General features: G+C 45.1%; 9 protein-coding genes and 3 non-coding genes across 12 annotated transcripts; 7 read left to right on the forward strand and 5 right to left on the reverse strand.

Moving 5' to 3' along the window:
- Nucleotides 1-350: 350 nt before the first annotated feature.
- PTK2 (protein kinase PTK2) lies at nt 351-2,735 on the reverse strand (the record flags this gene model as incomplete). The annotated part of the gene is made up of 1 exon (XM_446879.1): nt 351-2,735. The coding sequence occupies one exon, from the start codon at nt 2,733-2,735 to the stop codon at nt 351-353; it is 2,385 nt and encodes a 794-aa protein (XP_446879.1).
- A 263-nt stretch (nt 2,736-2,998) lies between these two features.
- On the forward strand, nt 2,999-3,442 carry APS2 (Aps2p; the record flags this gene model as incomplete). The annotated part of the gene is made up of 1 exon (XM_446880.1): nt 2,999-3,442. The coding sequence occupies one exon, from the start codon at nt 2,999-3,001 to the stop codon at nt 3,440-3,442; it is 444 nt and encodes a 147-aa protein (XP_446880.1).
- A 67-nt stretch (nt 3,443-3,509) lies between these two features.
- CDC8 (bifunctional thymidylate/uridylate kinase) lies at nt 3,510-4,172 on the reverse strand (the record flags this gene model as incomplete). The annotated part of the gene is made up of 1 exon (XM_446881.2): nt 3,510-4,172. The coding sequence occupies one exon, from the start codon at nt 4,170-4,172 to the stop codon at nt 3,510-3,512; it is 663 nt and encodes a 220-aa protein (XP_446881.2).
- Nucleotides 4,173-4,338: 166 nt separating this feature from the next.
- tY(GUA)2 lies at nt 4,339-4,426 on the forward strand. The gene is given in 2 exon segments: nt 4,339-4,377; nt 4,391-4,426. It is a non-coding gene; the product is annotated as a tRNA-Tyr (tRNA).
- Nucleotides 4,427-4,613: 187 nt separating this feature from the next.
- GVI51_H01727 (uncharacterized protein) lies at nt 4,614-5,228 on the forward strand (the record flags this gene model as incomplete). The annotated part of the gene is made up of 1 exon (XM_446882.1): nt 4,614-5,228. The coding sequence occupies one exon, from the start codon at nt 4,614-4,616 to the stop codon at nt 5,226-5,228; it is 615 nt and encodes a 204-aa protein (XP_446882.1).
- A 322-nt stretch (nt 5,229-5,550) lies between these two features.
- On the forward strand, nt 5,551-5,622 carry tD(GUC)5. Its single transcript has one exon. It is a non-coding gene; the product is annotated as a tRNA-Asp (tRNA).
- Nucleotides 5,623-5,859: 237 nt separating this feature from the next.
- On the forward strand, nt 5,860-5,962 carry tS(GCU)1. Its single transcript has 2 exons — nt 5,860-5,896; nt 5,918-5,962. It is a non-coding gene; the product is annotated as a tRNA-Ser (tRNA).
- Nucleotides 5,963-6,135: 173 nt separating this feature from the next.
- Nucleotides 6,136-6,960, forward strand: YNG2 (histone acetyltransferase YNG2; the record flags this gene model as incomplete). The annotated part of the gene is made up of 1 exon (XM_446883.1): nt 6,136-6,960. The coding sequence occupies one exon, from the start codon at nt 6,136-6,138 to the stop codon at nt 6,958-6,960; it is 825 nt and encodes a 274-aa protein (XP_446883.1).
- A 344-nt stretch (nt 6,961-7,304) lies between these two features.
- Nucleotides 7,305-7,973, forward strand: GAR1 (H/ACA snoRNP pseudouridylase subunit GAR1; the record flags this gene model as incomplete). Its single annotated transcript, XM_446884.1, has 1 exon — nt 7,305-7,973. One exon carries the CDS (start codon nt 7,305-7,307, stop codon nt 7,971-7,973), a length of 669 nt encoding a protein of 222 aa, XP_446884.1.
- Nucleotides 7,974-8,471: 498 nt separating this feature from the next.
- On the reverse strand, nt 8,472-9,356 carry RPF1 (rRNA-binding ribosome biosynthesis protein RPF1; the record flags this gene model as incomplete). The annotated part of the gene is made up of 1 exon (XM_446885.1): nt 8,472-9,356. One exon carries the CDS (start codon nt 9,354-9,356, stop codon nt 8,472-8,474), a length of 885 nt encoding a protein of 294 aa, XP_446885.1.
- Nucleotides 9,357-10,148: 792 nt separating this feature from the next.
- Nucleotides 10,149-10,538, reverse strand: RTC3 (Rtc3p; the record flags this gene model as incomplete). Its single annotated transcript, XM_446886.1, has 1 exon — nt 10,149-10,538. The coding sequence occupies one exon, from the start codon at nt 10,536-10,538 to the stop codon at nt 10,149-10,151; it is 390 nt and encodes a 129-aa protein (XP_446886.1).
- A 1,914-nt stretch (nt 10,539-12,452) lies between these two features.
- NAM8 (Nam8p) lies at nt 12,453-14,120 on the reverse strand (the record flags this gene model as incomplete). Its single annotated transcript, XM_446887.1, has 1 exon — nt 12,453-14,120. The coding sequence occupies one exon, from the start codon at nt 14,118-14,120 to the stop codon at nt 12,453-12,455; it is 1,668 nt and encodes a 555-aa protein (XP_446887.1).
- Between the last annotated feature and the right edge of the window lie 637 nt (nt 14,121-14,757).

A 14,757-nucleotide genomic window follows, 5' to 3' on the forward strand; every position in this document is an offset into this window, starting at 1 on the left:
AATCAAAAGACTTAGCTAAACAGTCTCAATTCTAAAACTTAATTGGCAAGGTCTAAATTCAGTCTGGCTCGTGGTTCTCCCTGAGTTTCCTTGGACTTGGCGTCTAATATAAGAACTTTGTAAACAAGAAACGTGACTTATATTCCCCGATTACCCAACACGTGAGTTGTTTATCCCAAAAGCGTCAAGTTTATCTCAGAATCCTTCAAAGTTGGGCCATCTTTGGACTTTTCCTTTGTTTATCACAACCTCAGTATTACGTGTAGAGTGATTTGTTTGTACTAGTGGTATAAAGCTATAACGGGATATCGGCATGGGCTGTATATACTTATTTAGGCTGGCACAAGTGCTTACTTTGAGAAGAGGGAGACCATGGAAGGGTGGGTGTTTACTGAGCTGTGCGGGATGTCGAAGTGGTTGTGCACCACGCGTTTCTTGGAGACTGACAGCTCAGACATCTCCTTGTGGGGAGGGGAGGCCGTGGTGGACCTGCTGGCCATGGAGCTCACTGGTGACCCACGCTGCACCTGCGGCTCGACGTGGATCTCGGGTGTACGTAGAGTAGAGGTGGTTCTTGTAGCGTCCTGTGCTTTCGGGGATTGCTGTGCCTTGGTGGGTGCAGGGCTCTCGATCATGGCGTCCAGCTTGTTTTCCTTCGGCTCCTCCTCGTTGTCTTTGTCGTTGTCGTTGTCGTTGTCGTCGTCCATTGAGAACGTCACTTTGCCGTGGTGCTCAGTTGGCTTCTCCTTGTGCAGCACCGGGTGTTCTGCGATCTCTACCATTGACCGTGGCTTGGGGCTCGAAGCATTGCAGCCTTCTTCGTGTGTCTTCTCAGTGCCAGTGCTGGCACCGTGGTTGCCTGTGTGCACCGGTATGGTGTCACTGGCATCTTCAAACGTCGCACCCACGGTACCAGCAGCAGTCTCAATGGTGTCCTTGGCGTACAGTTGGTTTGCGTACACAAGACCCTCCTGCGTAGTGGCTTTCCGCAACTCGGGTTCTGTGACTGTATATGCATCGTCAGGGTAAACACACGTCTTGATGTTCTGGAACCATGGGTCGTTAAACAGGTCCTCCATAGTGTAACGCGTCTCGGGTTTGGGGTCAGCTAGCCTCCATGCCACTCTAGACGCCTCCGTGTTTCTGAACTGCTTGGCTAAACTGTACTCACTTCCAGGACCTGGCTTGTAAACACCTTTCTGTCTGAACGCAGGATTACCATGGGCTATGAAGTTCTCATACGAGGTCTCGTACTCTCTGAATCTCAAGTCAGTGTTGCACGAGTCCAGAAACGGTATGATATTGTTAACCATAGTAATGAGCATGATACCTAGTGCGTAGGGGTCCATCTTCAGCGGATCATATGGCTTCTTCAGAGATTCAGCATAGTGCTTCTTGGCATCCCAGTACATAACTTCCGGTGGCGTGTACGGTGGGGAACCGATCATACCCTCTGTGGTCTTTAATGGGCTGTTTGGATCATTGGGATCCTTACGGTACCAGTCAGAAATACCAAAATCAGTCAACTTGCATACACCATCTTTTGAAAGCAGCACATTTTCAGGCTTCAAATCTCTATGCGCAATACCATTGTCATGGCAGAACTTGATTCCCTCAGCCACCTGTTTAAAAAGGCAATATTTTTCTTCCAACGGTACGTTTCTCCATCCGCTTCTGGCCATCAACTCAAACAGATCCTTCACACCATACTCCATAATGAAACCCCAGCCTCTGGTGGTGTATGTAGTTGTAGGCACCTTCAACAAATAGAAAGTCTTGATAATATGAATATTCTTACTCAATGATTTCGCAATGATGAACTCCTTGGAGCATCTCTTGTAAAATTTCTCGGGAGTCTCATGGTAAATCATGTTTAGTTTCTTTAAAGCGTAAACATCCTTGGCCTTATAAGCAGACTTGACCTTTCTGACCTCACTGGAACCACCGGACCCAATTGGTTTGTTTGCAGCGTCAAAGACAAAATTGTCAGCCAAGTTAATACTGAATTGTTGCATTTCCTCCGGTAGAAATTTGTTAGGGTCCTCAATTGGCAATGGCAGCATCCTGATTTTCTCATTACCATCATGCATGTAAAAGCTCAGGTCGCCAGCGTTCTCTTTCAAAGTGTCGATGTACGCCGTGTCGGGTCTTCTCAGGTTCGGATTCATCCCGTATGGGTTATAGACCATGTTAGCGTCGGCGTGCAGTCCCGACTTCGAGGGATTCCGAGACAAGCTGTGGCCCTGGTTAGCATGGCCAGCCATACTTGCAGGTTTGTTCCCGTGGTGGGTATGTGCCTCTCTTCTGCCAGCTATCCCGGAACCCCCGCCAGCAGACGGCTTCCTCTGGAGCTGGTTGGGCGCACGCTGCGAGTGCTCCTCCGTAATAACATAAGGATTGTGGCTGTGCTTGATCAGCTCATTAAGTGCTACCGACGACTTCGCCGAGGACACAGGCCCCCGGGTGAAGTTGGCCTCCGTGGCCCTCGCAGGCACCTTCTTGCTCAGGGAGCTGGACCGCGCCCTGCTGGGCGACCGACTGCTGTTCCGCACCAGCGTCTTCCCAGTGGGCGACGTGCTCCTCTTGCTCAGCGGCCGTATGGGCTCCCCCTGTGCGTCCAGCACAGGCTTCCCACTGCTAACCTGCGGGTGGTTCATCAGCTTCCTCCCAAACTTCTTCAATGTCATCACAGAGGGACTGTGATGGACTTCCTCCTTGTCGTTGATGTTCGTCATACTGCCTTGCCTCCCTATTTCCAATGTCCAAGAGTCCAATTGATCCAAGAGCAAGAGTATCCTCTTATATACCACTCCCTGTGTGAGTTGCGGACCCATCGAGAGCTTAAATTGCGATGACGTCTTAAAATCCCTTTTCTTCCAGAAGTGGGAAGTGACGCATCATATGACGGATGGATTGGGTTTACGCATATAAGATAGTATTTGGGAGGGATGAGCGTGTTTCTCCCCCGGTTACCTGGCTCCATGGGTCCAGGAGCACGATGGCGATACAGTTTATACTATGTTTCAACAAGCAAGGTGTGGTGAGGCTGCTGCGGTGGTATGAGAAGGTGCCTGCAGGCCACGAGCGGACGCAGGATGTGATAGCGCAGATATACAGGCTGATCTCATCTCGAGATCACAGGCATCAGAGCAACTTCGTTGAGTTCTCGGAGAGGACGAAGCTGGTGTACAAGCGGTATGCGGGGCTGTACTTTGTCTTTGGTGTTGATCTGAAGGACGAGGAGTCGATATACCTGTCGCACATACACCTGTTTGTGGAAGTGCTGGATGCTTTCTTCGGGAACGTGTGCGAGCTGGACATTGTCTTCAACTTCTACAAGGCGTACATGGTCATGGACGAGATGTTCCTCGGCGGCGAAGTCCAGGAGGTCTCCAAGGACGCGCTGTTCGAGAGGCTGAGTGCCCTCGATAGACTGGAGTGAAGACTCGGATAACAGCTATATATATGGGTCTATAGAAAATCACAAATGCATAAATTTTTATAACTTATTAAAAGTACTTAAACTCGTTGGTGGCGCGTGTTTCGTGCAGCAAGGGCTCTATTACGTCCCATATCTCCGCGCTCACTTGCTCGATGCCCTTGCCCGTGACGTTGACTGTGCGCAGTTCTCCCTCCTGGCAATATGCGTGGAAGGCCTCGTGGAACTTCTGCTTCACTTTCAACTGGAAGTCGCTGTCCTCGTACCGCTCCTCCCCGAACCCTGCTCTGTTGGCTATACTCTCCCTGTCCTCGTTGGTCAAGAACAGCGTCAGGTCCGGCTTCAGGAGACCCTTGTCCGGCTGCAAGCACCACTGCAGGTCCATACCGGGCGTGCCCTTCGCCGCCGAGTACGCCACTCCGGAGAACACATACCTGTCCAGCACCACGCAGTATCCGTCGTTCAACTGCTGCTTTAACTCCTCGATGTACTCCCACCTGTTCGCACTGAACAGCAAGTGCACAGCCTGGTCCGGCAGCTGGAAGTCCCGGTTCGTCAAGTACCGGTTGATCAGCTGCCCAATCTCACTCTCACGGTTCGGAAACTTAGCTGCAACAACTTTAAGCCCACACCCACGCAACCTCTCCGCCAGCGCATCCACCTGCGTAGTCTTGCCCGTGCGATCCAGCCCTTCTATAAGTATAAGCTTCCCACGCATCTCTCTCATCAACATACAACACACTGCAGTACTCCTCCTCACAACTAAGCAGTATAGCCTTCTTATATGGCTCGATGCGCAGTTATCGTTGCTTCATGGGTCAGCAAGTTATGCGGTCCCCAGCAAGAGACACAACGTTTACCATGGGCACCAGCTTGCTACCAACATAACTTTCAAGTGACTCTCGGTAGCCAAGTTGGTTTAAGGCGCAAGACTGTAATTTCAACACTGAAATCTTGAGATCGGGCGTTCGAATCGCCCCCGGGAGACTTTTTTTCTTATTTTTTTGTCAATTTTTTTCTTAAGTATGGCGTATATTGTGACATCGAAGTTTTGCAGCTATAAAGGAGCGATGAGCATCTCTTGCGGTGTGTTTACGGGTGCTGGATAGTTGGGCAGTGGATACTTACCAGTTGGTGTATTGGCGAGTTGGTTTTAGGTTCATGTTACCACGGGATGGAGAGGTTGAACAGTTTGGAGAGGAGTCTGCCCCCGGAGCAGCCGCCCACGGAGAAGGCTATTGCGACGCTGAACTCTGAGCTGTCGCAGGAGTTCAAGCTGGCGGCGAACTCTGTGACGAAGCTGTACCGGCTGGCGAACGAGCGTGCGAGTCTGGTGAGGCACCAGGGGTACTTGGACTGTGTGGAGGACGTGCTGTCGCTGATAGACGGTAGCACCGGTAGTAATGGCAGTAATGGTAGCAAGGAACCGACGGTGGAGGATATACGGGAGTGGTGCCTCAAGCGCAGACAAGAAATGCTTTCTTCCAAGGATGGCCGTGTGGATAGTCACAGAAGTGACGGCCGCGGGGGACAAGGCCGAGTGGCCCCCAAGGTGGATTTCCACTTGCAAAAGAGCTTTCTGGGCAAGACAGAGGTGCCGCAGGGTGGCAAGATCGAGGTGCCGACATTCAAGCTGGGTAAGCCACCGTTGAGCGTGGAGCACCACGCACGCCCAGGACGGCGGCGCCAGCTAAATACACCTGCGGCAACGAACACAACGTTTACATCTACACCTAACAACGAGAACTCAGAGATGCATGAATCGGTTCCTAAGAAACCGAAGTTATAGATATAAATTCACAATTTTTTTATAGATTTTAGCACATATTCCCCTCAATAAAGCTTTCGGCTGGCAATAATAAGTTGTAAATATTTATCATTTTGGTGGTGGTAAGTTACGCACATACACACACATACACACATTTTCACACCTACTTCAAAGATAGTAGCTATACCCTGAGCACATTCACGAGCTCTGAATTTGTAGCTTGTAAAACAAATTCATGAAAGAGAGGACTTATAACATGGCTATACATGTTTTAACACAACAAAAATATTTACACGACGCTTATATACGCTGTAAATTCTTATCAACACAACGAAATCATTAATCCGCGATAGTTTAATGGTCAGAATGGGCGCTTGTCGCGTGCCAGATCGGGGTTCAATTCCCCGTCGCGGAGATTTTCTTTTTTAGTATTTTTATATAAATACCAAGCTGTAAAGCCTTTCACTGCCACAGCGAGCTTCCAGCTTTCCTTTATTTTTTGGTTTATTCCGACTGTGTTGATGACCTCAACTAAAACGCCCTGCTCTGTACCCGCCCATCCTTGGTGACTATAGCCGTTGGCATTTGTGTGTGTGTGTGTGGGCAAATACTTGGCCAGCGGCTCTGAGACACACATACAACAACTCTTAGTGTCCCAGTGGCCGAGTGGTTAAGGCGATGCCCTGCTATTCTCTCTACGAACAGCATTTAGGCATTGGGTTTTACCTGCGCAGGTTCGAATCCTGTCTGTGACGCTTTACTTTTTTTTTTGGAAATCACGACGCCGCAGCATAACATCGAAGAATGAAGCTTTGTATAATACAACTGTTACAAGTGTAGTTACTCTTACAAGTGCAACTGCAAGTACAAGTGTAAGCTACAAACTACAACCACAACTACAACCACAACTACAAACTACAACTACGAGATGGATCCCAGTTTGCTGCTGGATCAGATGCTGCAGGATGTGTCTAACCTGCCGGCGGAGTTCAGGTACATGCTGGAGGAGGTAGGGCTGGAGGACGAGCAGTGTTTGGAGCTGCGGAAGCGGTACCAGCAGAAGGAGGGCATTCTACACAAGTACATCAAGCAGAACGGGTCGCTGGCGGCGAACCCCAAGGAGGACGAGCTGTTGGCGGAGGTCGAGCAGAGCATGGCGCAGGTGCGCGAGTTGCAAGAGGAGAAGTGCCAGCGGGCGAACACGATCCTGTTCCTGGTGAGCCGGCATTTGAACAAGCTGCAGCAGAATATCATCATGCTCGAGGAGGACGGGCTGCTGGCGCCTGCGGAGGACGAGATGGAGAGCGGGCCGGACTTCTCCAGGGAGAGCTCCGTGGTCGGGTCTACAGTCTCTGAGCGCAAGCGCAAAGCCGCGTCCGAGGACCACCCACGGCGGAAGAAGCAGTCCCGCTCGATGTCCAACACCCACAGAGAGAAGAGCTACAACAAGGGCGACGACACAGCCGACGTCAAGTCGCCTGCCTCCACCGAGAGGGAAGGCACACTGGACCTGCAAAACTACCAGGAGGAGCTCTTCTCCAGCATGAACGACAACGAGAAGGAGGACCAGAACCTGTACTGTTTCTGCCAGCGCGTATCCTTCGGCGAGATGGTCGCGTGCGATGGCCCAAACTGTAAGTACGAGTGGTTCCACTACGAGTGTGTCAACCTGACAGAGCCTCCTAAGGGCACCTGGTACTGCCCAGACTGCAAACAAGAAATGTCCAAGAAACTAAAGAAGAAGAAGCAATAAAAAATACAATCACATATAGTAAATGCACATCCTGGAACAGCCCCATACAGGACAATAGCGGCTCCCCCCTCCCCAGACCTATGCACAGAGTGAAATGGAGACTTATACTACTTAGCAACGTGACATACCACCAAACGATGAAAATTTTTTTCCAGCTGCTCTGCACTTGTGAAGGCCAGTTCGCTGCGAACCAAAAAAAATTTTCATTTTGTGCGATGAGCATCGGGTTGCGCATAGAGTAGTGAATGATTAGGCACATAAGTTGTTGGGATATTACCTATAGTCTGCAGTGAGCGGGGTTTCACTAAGCTAATAGAGAGCAAGAAGCTATAAAAGAATACCAAATGAGTTTTAGAGGCGGTTTCAGAGGCGGTCGTGGAGGTTCCAGAGGAGGTTTCGGTGGCCGTGGTGGTGCCAGAGGTGGCAGACCAATCCAGCAAGGTCCACCAGACACTGTGCTAGAGATGGGTGAGTTTATGCATCCATGTGAGGGCGATGTTGTGTGCAGGTCTATAAATACCAAGGTGCCATACTTCAATGCCCCAATATATCTAGAGAACAAGACTCAGGTCGGTAAGGTGGACGAGATTCTAGGTCCATTGAACGAAGTCTATTTCACAATCAAGTGTGGCGAAGGTGTCCAAGCGACAAGTTTCAAAGAAGGTGACAAGTTCTACATTGCCCCAGACAAACTACTGCCAATTGAGAGATTCATTCCTAAGCCAAAGGTAGCCGGCCCACCAAAACCAAAGAACAAGAAGAAGAGATCTGGTGCACCAGCTGGTAGAGGCGGTGCTAGAGGTGGATTCGGTGGCCGTGGTGGCTCCAGAGGTGGCTTCGGTGGTCGTGGTGGCTCCAGAGGTGGCTTCGGTGGCCGTGGTGGTTCCAGAGGTGGCTTCGGTGGCCGTGGTGGTTCCAGAGGTGGCTTCGGTGGTCGTGGCGGCTCCAGAGGTGGCTTTGGTGGTCGTGGCGGTTCCAGAGGTGGTTTTGGTGGCCGTGGTGGTAGAAGTTAGTGTGCTTCCACAATCCCACAAGCTACTGAATAATATTTTCTCGAAGATCCATCCATTTACCACATTACAAACAAATCACGGTTTATTTGAATAACTTGTATTTGCATTCATACGGAACTTATATTACGCTGTTACATTATTTTGCCTAACACAAATTTCCTCATCTTTGTTTCCTTTCTTGGCATGATAACTCTCAATTTACATTACAAGAATTGAATTCTTTTGTACCATATAAATACTTTTTAATAGGATATTTTTTATTTAAAAATCGAAGTTTATTTTGAAATAACATCCTTCTCAACAAGACCACATAAGCATGTAAAATACATCTCAAATATTCGAATGAAGGACTTGATATGATACAAAATATTATTGAAGTAGAAAATTATGCGAATAAAACCTAAGTAAGATATACGAAAGAAATTAAAAATACGAAAATATGTTGACCTTGTATTTTTGTGAAAATGCAGTATGACTGGAGATGGTATAATCCCAATATCACAAGTAGAATTTTTTCTTTTCCTTGTCCATCTCTGGTCTGTGTTCCCATTCGGTCTCTTCTTTTATACCTCTTTGAACTCTTCTCAATTTCATTGTAAATTGTGGTCCAAGTTCTTGTAGCCCCACCTTCTCTTCATTCCTGAACACATAACGATGTCTTCTAAAAAAGATATAGTCTCTTTGATTGTGTAGTGTTATTACTTGTCTGCCTTCGAAATCTGGATTCTTTGGGAATATGGATTGGAATAATCTACCAACCGTCTTACCAAGTCGTGTTTGGAAGTTGTTCAGAATCAGTTCTGGAATATGACTGGTTGGTTTACCATGACCCACAATTTTCTTCACTTCGACAAAAGAGCTTATCTTGAAATAGAATGATGGACCTTCAGGCAGATGCATAAATGTTAAACCAGTAACTTTTTTCTTGTTTTCATTGATGATCACAATATCAGTGAAATTTCTCTTTATACAAATGTCAGTCATCTCTTTCAATGTGATACCAAACTTTCTCTTAATAAATGTGACGTTTGGCAAAATCTCAATCAAAATATTGGCAAACTCGTAGGCACTCTTCTTTGCATTAACATTGGTAGTCAATAAGATCTTAGGAGGTTCATTAGATGATGAATTAAAGAACTTCATCAAGTCATCCTCATCACCTTCAATCTCTTTACCGATAGTCTCATCGTAAACTCTCATGTTGTCAATAGTTTTCGTGACATTCTCCTTCAGTCTCTTCTCCTTCAACTCAGGATTCTCACGCTCTTCCTTCGACCTAGCATGTCTCATCTTATGACGCTCCTTGTTCTTTTGGTCTTTTATCTGAGCAAAAAGCTCTTGACGTTTGAGCTTATTCTTAATCTTTATCTCTTCTGGTGCCATCGTTGATATTGCTGTTCGTCTTCTAAGGTGCTTATGCTAATTTAGCAATGTAGCTATTCTTGTACTCAGGTGTGACTGTGGTAAATAGTCTAGATAACTGACTTATTCCAACTTTCCTAGATGCTCATCGCATCGCATCGCAATTTTGCTTCTTTTCAATTTTTTTTCAGGTGCTCATCGCACACGCACTTTGAAGCAAGAAGGACAATAATAAGCTGAGAATGGTTGTTCTCACAGAGAAGCACATAACATTTAATGCTATACAATATTGGTATTTACACCACCATAAATACTATCAAAAATTGTAGAAAAATTCAGGCTATTTTATCTAATGTTTTGCTTGTCAATATTCGAAATACATAAAGGGCAATAAAATTGATTTCTAATGTAAGAAAATAATAGTGAGTTAGAGATTAAAGGCTGGCAAATATTGTTAGTATACCAATTTATTTTTATATCAATTTGTACTTAACGCAGCTCATTTGTCTCTCCATATGTTACTTTCCATTTCTCAGATATGCAGTTGGGATTTATCTTGTTGGTTTGCTAACAAATCATAAAATTATTATTTACAAGAGCATTAAAGTAAATAGTCTATACAAAATAGAGTGTTGAAGACAAAAAAAAATTATAATATTATATTTAGAGACAGATATAAATGCTTGGTCATATGCACATTATATTATAAAAAAGAAAAGTAAGATATAATGAAAGAAACACGATTAACTCGCAATGTGGACTAGAATTCCAGATTCTAGTGACACTGTAGAAATGAAATGGTGAATCTCACATTTACTTTTGGAAGTTACCTTCGGTCTTGACCCTGTTGGTCTTACCGTTTGGAACACCTTCCTTCAGGATCAATCCAATGACTTCCTCTACCTTCTTACCCTTTCCGAATTCGTTCTCTAATTGAGCCTTTGAAGCTTCACCGAATGTACCAGTGGCACCTTTACCGTCCAAGTTAGTGAAGACTTTGAACACTTCAACAACATTGGCCAGCTTGGAAGGAGATGGCGATGCCAAATAGTCGTCAGCAGCAGCCTGCGACGTAACATATATCACCAGATCAGTCTCCTTACCCTTGTAGAAATATTGTAGCACTTCGGTAGAAGAGTTTCTTCTAGGCTTCTTCTTGGTATCATCGTGTTGATTACCGTGGAACAATTCATTCAATGACATGGTTTGAGATTACTTTTTGGTTAGCTATTTTTTAATATATATTAGATGGTTTCTAATAGTGATTTTATTAGTTTAATTTACAAGAAAGTTTAAAATTAAGAAAAGACCATTGAGTTGTGTAAATGTTGATCAATAACACCCCCTTTATATATTCAATTCTTTGGGCATTGGCAATTCTTCTACTCAAAGAGTCATTATGCCCCCCTTCTTCTTGCGTTCTTCAATGGTCAAGAGAAGCTTATAACGAGAGCCCACCCCCTTCAAATCAAATTGCGAACTTAGGCCATAATCTGGGTGGAACTGTACTGAGTAGAAGTCCAAGCCATAGTAAACTCTTGAAGCTCCCCTTCATCATACGAAATGCTAGGGTTTCAAGCTCGGTAAGGAGTTTCCTTACATGAGTTACAATGAACGGGCACAGACAACCACAATGCTTGTGGAATCCTTTCAAGGAATATGGGGGGGGGGGACAAGGACCAAGAGAAAGGCCTATTCAAATTGAGGAATCCTCAGTTCTCGCAAAAGAAAAATGGGCTTCTTGACGTAAAAGTTCTCAGTGAGAGGTGAGGGACAGGACGTAGTGCTCAAGAGACAAGAACAAAGAGAGGATGAGGTCAAAATGAGATCCTCCCCCCTTTCATCCCTTGTCTAGTCTGCTGGCCCCACCACCCCTTGCAATATCATTAGCTTATTCTTTCTCGAGAATGATCGTTTGACAATTTGGGATTCAAGATGACTTGGGAAGTAGAATGCCGGGGGTAGGGAGGTCCCGATGAACGTTAAAACAGACTAGACCTAGTGATGACGTGTGGCTCTCACTTTTGGGCCTCTATAACTTTATGTAAAAGAGATAGAAATTGTGGACAAGCCTATACTAAGCCATTTGCAATCAAGTTCTGCTGTCTTTCTGCACAGGATTGCACTTCTCCGACGGCGCGTGGCATATAGATAAACAATATATTCCATTTATTAAATTACAAGATACATATACAACAATACGGATGGTATACTCTGGCTCATTAGTAAATTCTTGTTAAGTACTGCTACATAAAATTCAGAGGATAACCATGGGAAGTAAACTTGCGGCTAATAAACTTTAACGATGTTGTTTATCATAAATATGTAAACTGAAGAATACTAGCAACACCAGCACTTCAAATTGAGCATGTGGTTGCCGTATAATAAAAAAGGGAAACAACCACTATAAATGATTCCTAGTACAATAGAAGCTGAACGACGAATACATTGCATTATCAGTACCAGATATGGTAATGAAACAAATTACGACAACATCAGCGTGTCAATTAAAAGCAAATAGTATTAAATAAAGAAGCAATTAGGAAAAAAAATCAGAAAACAAATGAAATAATTGTAGTATAATCAATAGATAACTTGGATATTTGGAAGTATTTTCTTGTCCATTTCTTTTGAGGATGAACTCTTCCTTAAAAGGTAGAATTTTTTTATTAGTAATTATTAGAAACTATTAGAAAATAAAATCACGAAAATATTATCAAGCAAAACCTTACCGATGATCTTATCAATAAGAAACTCTATCATCAAATTTCTTTTGACTAAAACGATTGGAAATTATAATATCAACACCGCAATCATGCACATGACATCAATTGAAATAAAAATTTCATTAACAAATATTGGGACTTTGTAAGCACAACAATGGAAATCAGAAAAAAATAAAAATAAAAGTGAAAATGAAATCAAAGGGAAAAAACAAATCAAAACAAAATAATAATTAATAGGATACCAGCCAATAAAATGTATAATGTGATAATCATAGAAAACATGATTAATAAACAAATAAGGATTAAAAACTCAATGGGCTAATTCACAGGAAAAAAAAATAACAAAACAAATCGAAGCCAGCACTAGATATATGAGACTCCCCCTTATTATTCAAACAAAGGAAAAGCTAGCCGTACCCGAATTCAGACGTTCTAGTGCTGCCGTTGTATTATTCACAGATAAATCATTAGTAACACTCAAATTTGGCATGCCGTTATTTACAATAGGTTGATTGCCAATTTGGTTATAAGCGTAAAGATCTCTTGAAGGTAAAACATTAACATAGTTTAAGTTTTCCCGTCCAGGTAGTAAGTCATAACCGTTAAGATTTTGTTCTTCAGGTTGATAAATATCAGACAGCATGTTTTGACTAGTACTCAAACCAGAGCCATTATTTAAGTTGACAGGCGAGTATCCGTATAGTAAAGGTTGCTGTTGTTGCAATTGCTGTTGCTGTTGCTGTTGCTGCTGTTGCAATTGCAACTGTGACTGCAGTGGTTGGCCTTGTTGTGGCAATTGTTGCTGATAATTCGTTTCGCGACTCCTTAACAATGCCTTTTGAATCAAAGCAGTTTTCTTAGCGGATCTACCCCAAGAAAGTCTGACTCTTGAATTTGCAATAGGGAACCCTTGCATTTTCGTAATAGCAGTCTCTGCAGATGATCTTTCCACATACTGAACAAATCCACATCCCTTTCCTGCAGGAATCTTAACGTAAATAATAGTGCCGAAGGGCTCGAAGTAAGAACGCAATTCATCTTCAGTAACCAAAGGAGACAACCCTCCAACAAATACAGTTGTATTATTAGGATCAGTGAAGTGATTTAAGACAGGCTGCTGTGGTGTTGCGTTAACAAACTGCTGCGGTAATTGACCATTTAGAGATCTAGACTGTTGTCCTAATCCGTTTGAGATATTGTCATTGGCCATTCTCTGGTTATTGTAATTACTGTTGCTGTTGTTATTATTGTTACCACCTGCAATACCAATCTTGATGGCTCTACCATTCAGGAAACAGCCTTGCATTTCAACCAGCGCTCTTTGCTGATCCATGCTGCTCTTGAACTTAACAAACCCGTAACCCTTCGAGATTCCGGTAAGTTGGTCGTACATGACCTTGGCATGAACAGTGGATGGATATTTGTTGATAAACAAGTCGAATAGCTGTGCCTCAGTGACACTTGGTGCTAGGTCACCCACGAATATGGAGTTGTTGGTTTGCTGGTTTGCAACGGCACCGTTTGCCACGGAGGCACCGCTGCCGTTGTTCACAGACTGCGCAGACCAGTTCAACTTGAGCTTCTTGTGCACAAACCCAGGGATCTCCATGCCGTTCTTCATTAACGCGTTGGACGCATGCGCGGGCGACGGAAATTCTACAAAACAGTATCCGAGATTCTTTCTGTGGAAATCAGCATCGCCGCCCCACATCATCCTCACCCCGATGTTCTCCTCACCGAGCGCAGCCCAGATACCTTTCACCACGGCTTCGTCCCAGCTGGGATCCAAGTCGCCCATATACAGCTGACTTCCCGGCGTTGACGCGCCTGTGCTCATTCCACCATTCATTCCACCATTCATTCCAGTGTTCATTCCAGTGTTCATGCCAGTGTTCATGCCAGTGTTCATGCCAGTGTTCATGCCAGTGTTCATGCCAGCGTTCATACTCATTGGTGATACAGAAACAGGACTCATTTGCGCTCCTGCTGCGCTAGCGCCCATAGTACCAGCGGCACTCCCGTACCGGTACGCATCCTCCATGTACCTGTTGTAAGACATTTGATCCGGCCAAATGACTCCCTGCTCGTGAACGTTTCTGGTTGGGGGAGGGGAAGACCACAGCCAAGAAAAAATTCCTGTGGCCTATTTATACTCCTGGAAAATTTTAAGCTCGCCAGGACGCAAGAGTCCCGCTGTGTGCAGCCCTTTCCACTCCCCCCCCAGAGATCCCAGAGATCCCAGAGATCCCAGAGAGGGCCCTAGAGAGGGCCCTGGAGAAGCCCTAGAGAAGCCCTAGAGAAGCCCTAGAAAAGCCCTAGAGGAGGCCCGCAGTGGAAAATGGCTGCTGGAAATCGACAGCCACAGACAACCGCGCAGAGAGCAATTGAAAGAGAGCAACAACAAGCAAAACTCAATCTCCACAGAAGAGGTCGTAGAGTACTTAGCGACACATTCTTTTTTCGTTCTCCCTCTCTTCCCACAGAAACCACCGCACCAACTGCTGCATCTCACCACTTCCCCCTGGGTTCTTCTGAGATCTAGTGGCGGGGGGAGTGGGAAAGGGGAATTTCAATCACGTGTGTACGTATAACATGCTTTGTATAGCCGAGTGTAATAGTAGCCTGGGAAACTGGGGAGCCTTGGGGAGGAAGTAGTAATGCTATGTGTGTTTATTGATTAGATTTAGCGCTATAGA

Source organism: Nakaseomyces glabratus, chromosome H (genome assembly GCF_010111755.1).
Source record: "Nakaseomyces glabratus chromosome H, complete sequence".
NCBI classification, from domain to species: domain Eukaryota; kingdom Fungi; phylum Ascomycota; class Saccharomycetes; order Saccharomycetales; family Saccharomycetaceae; genus Nakaseomyces; species Nakaseomyces glabratus.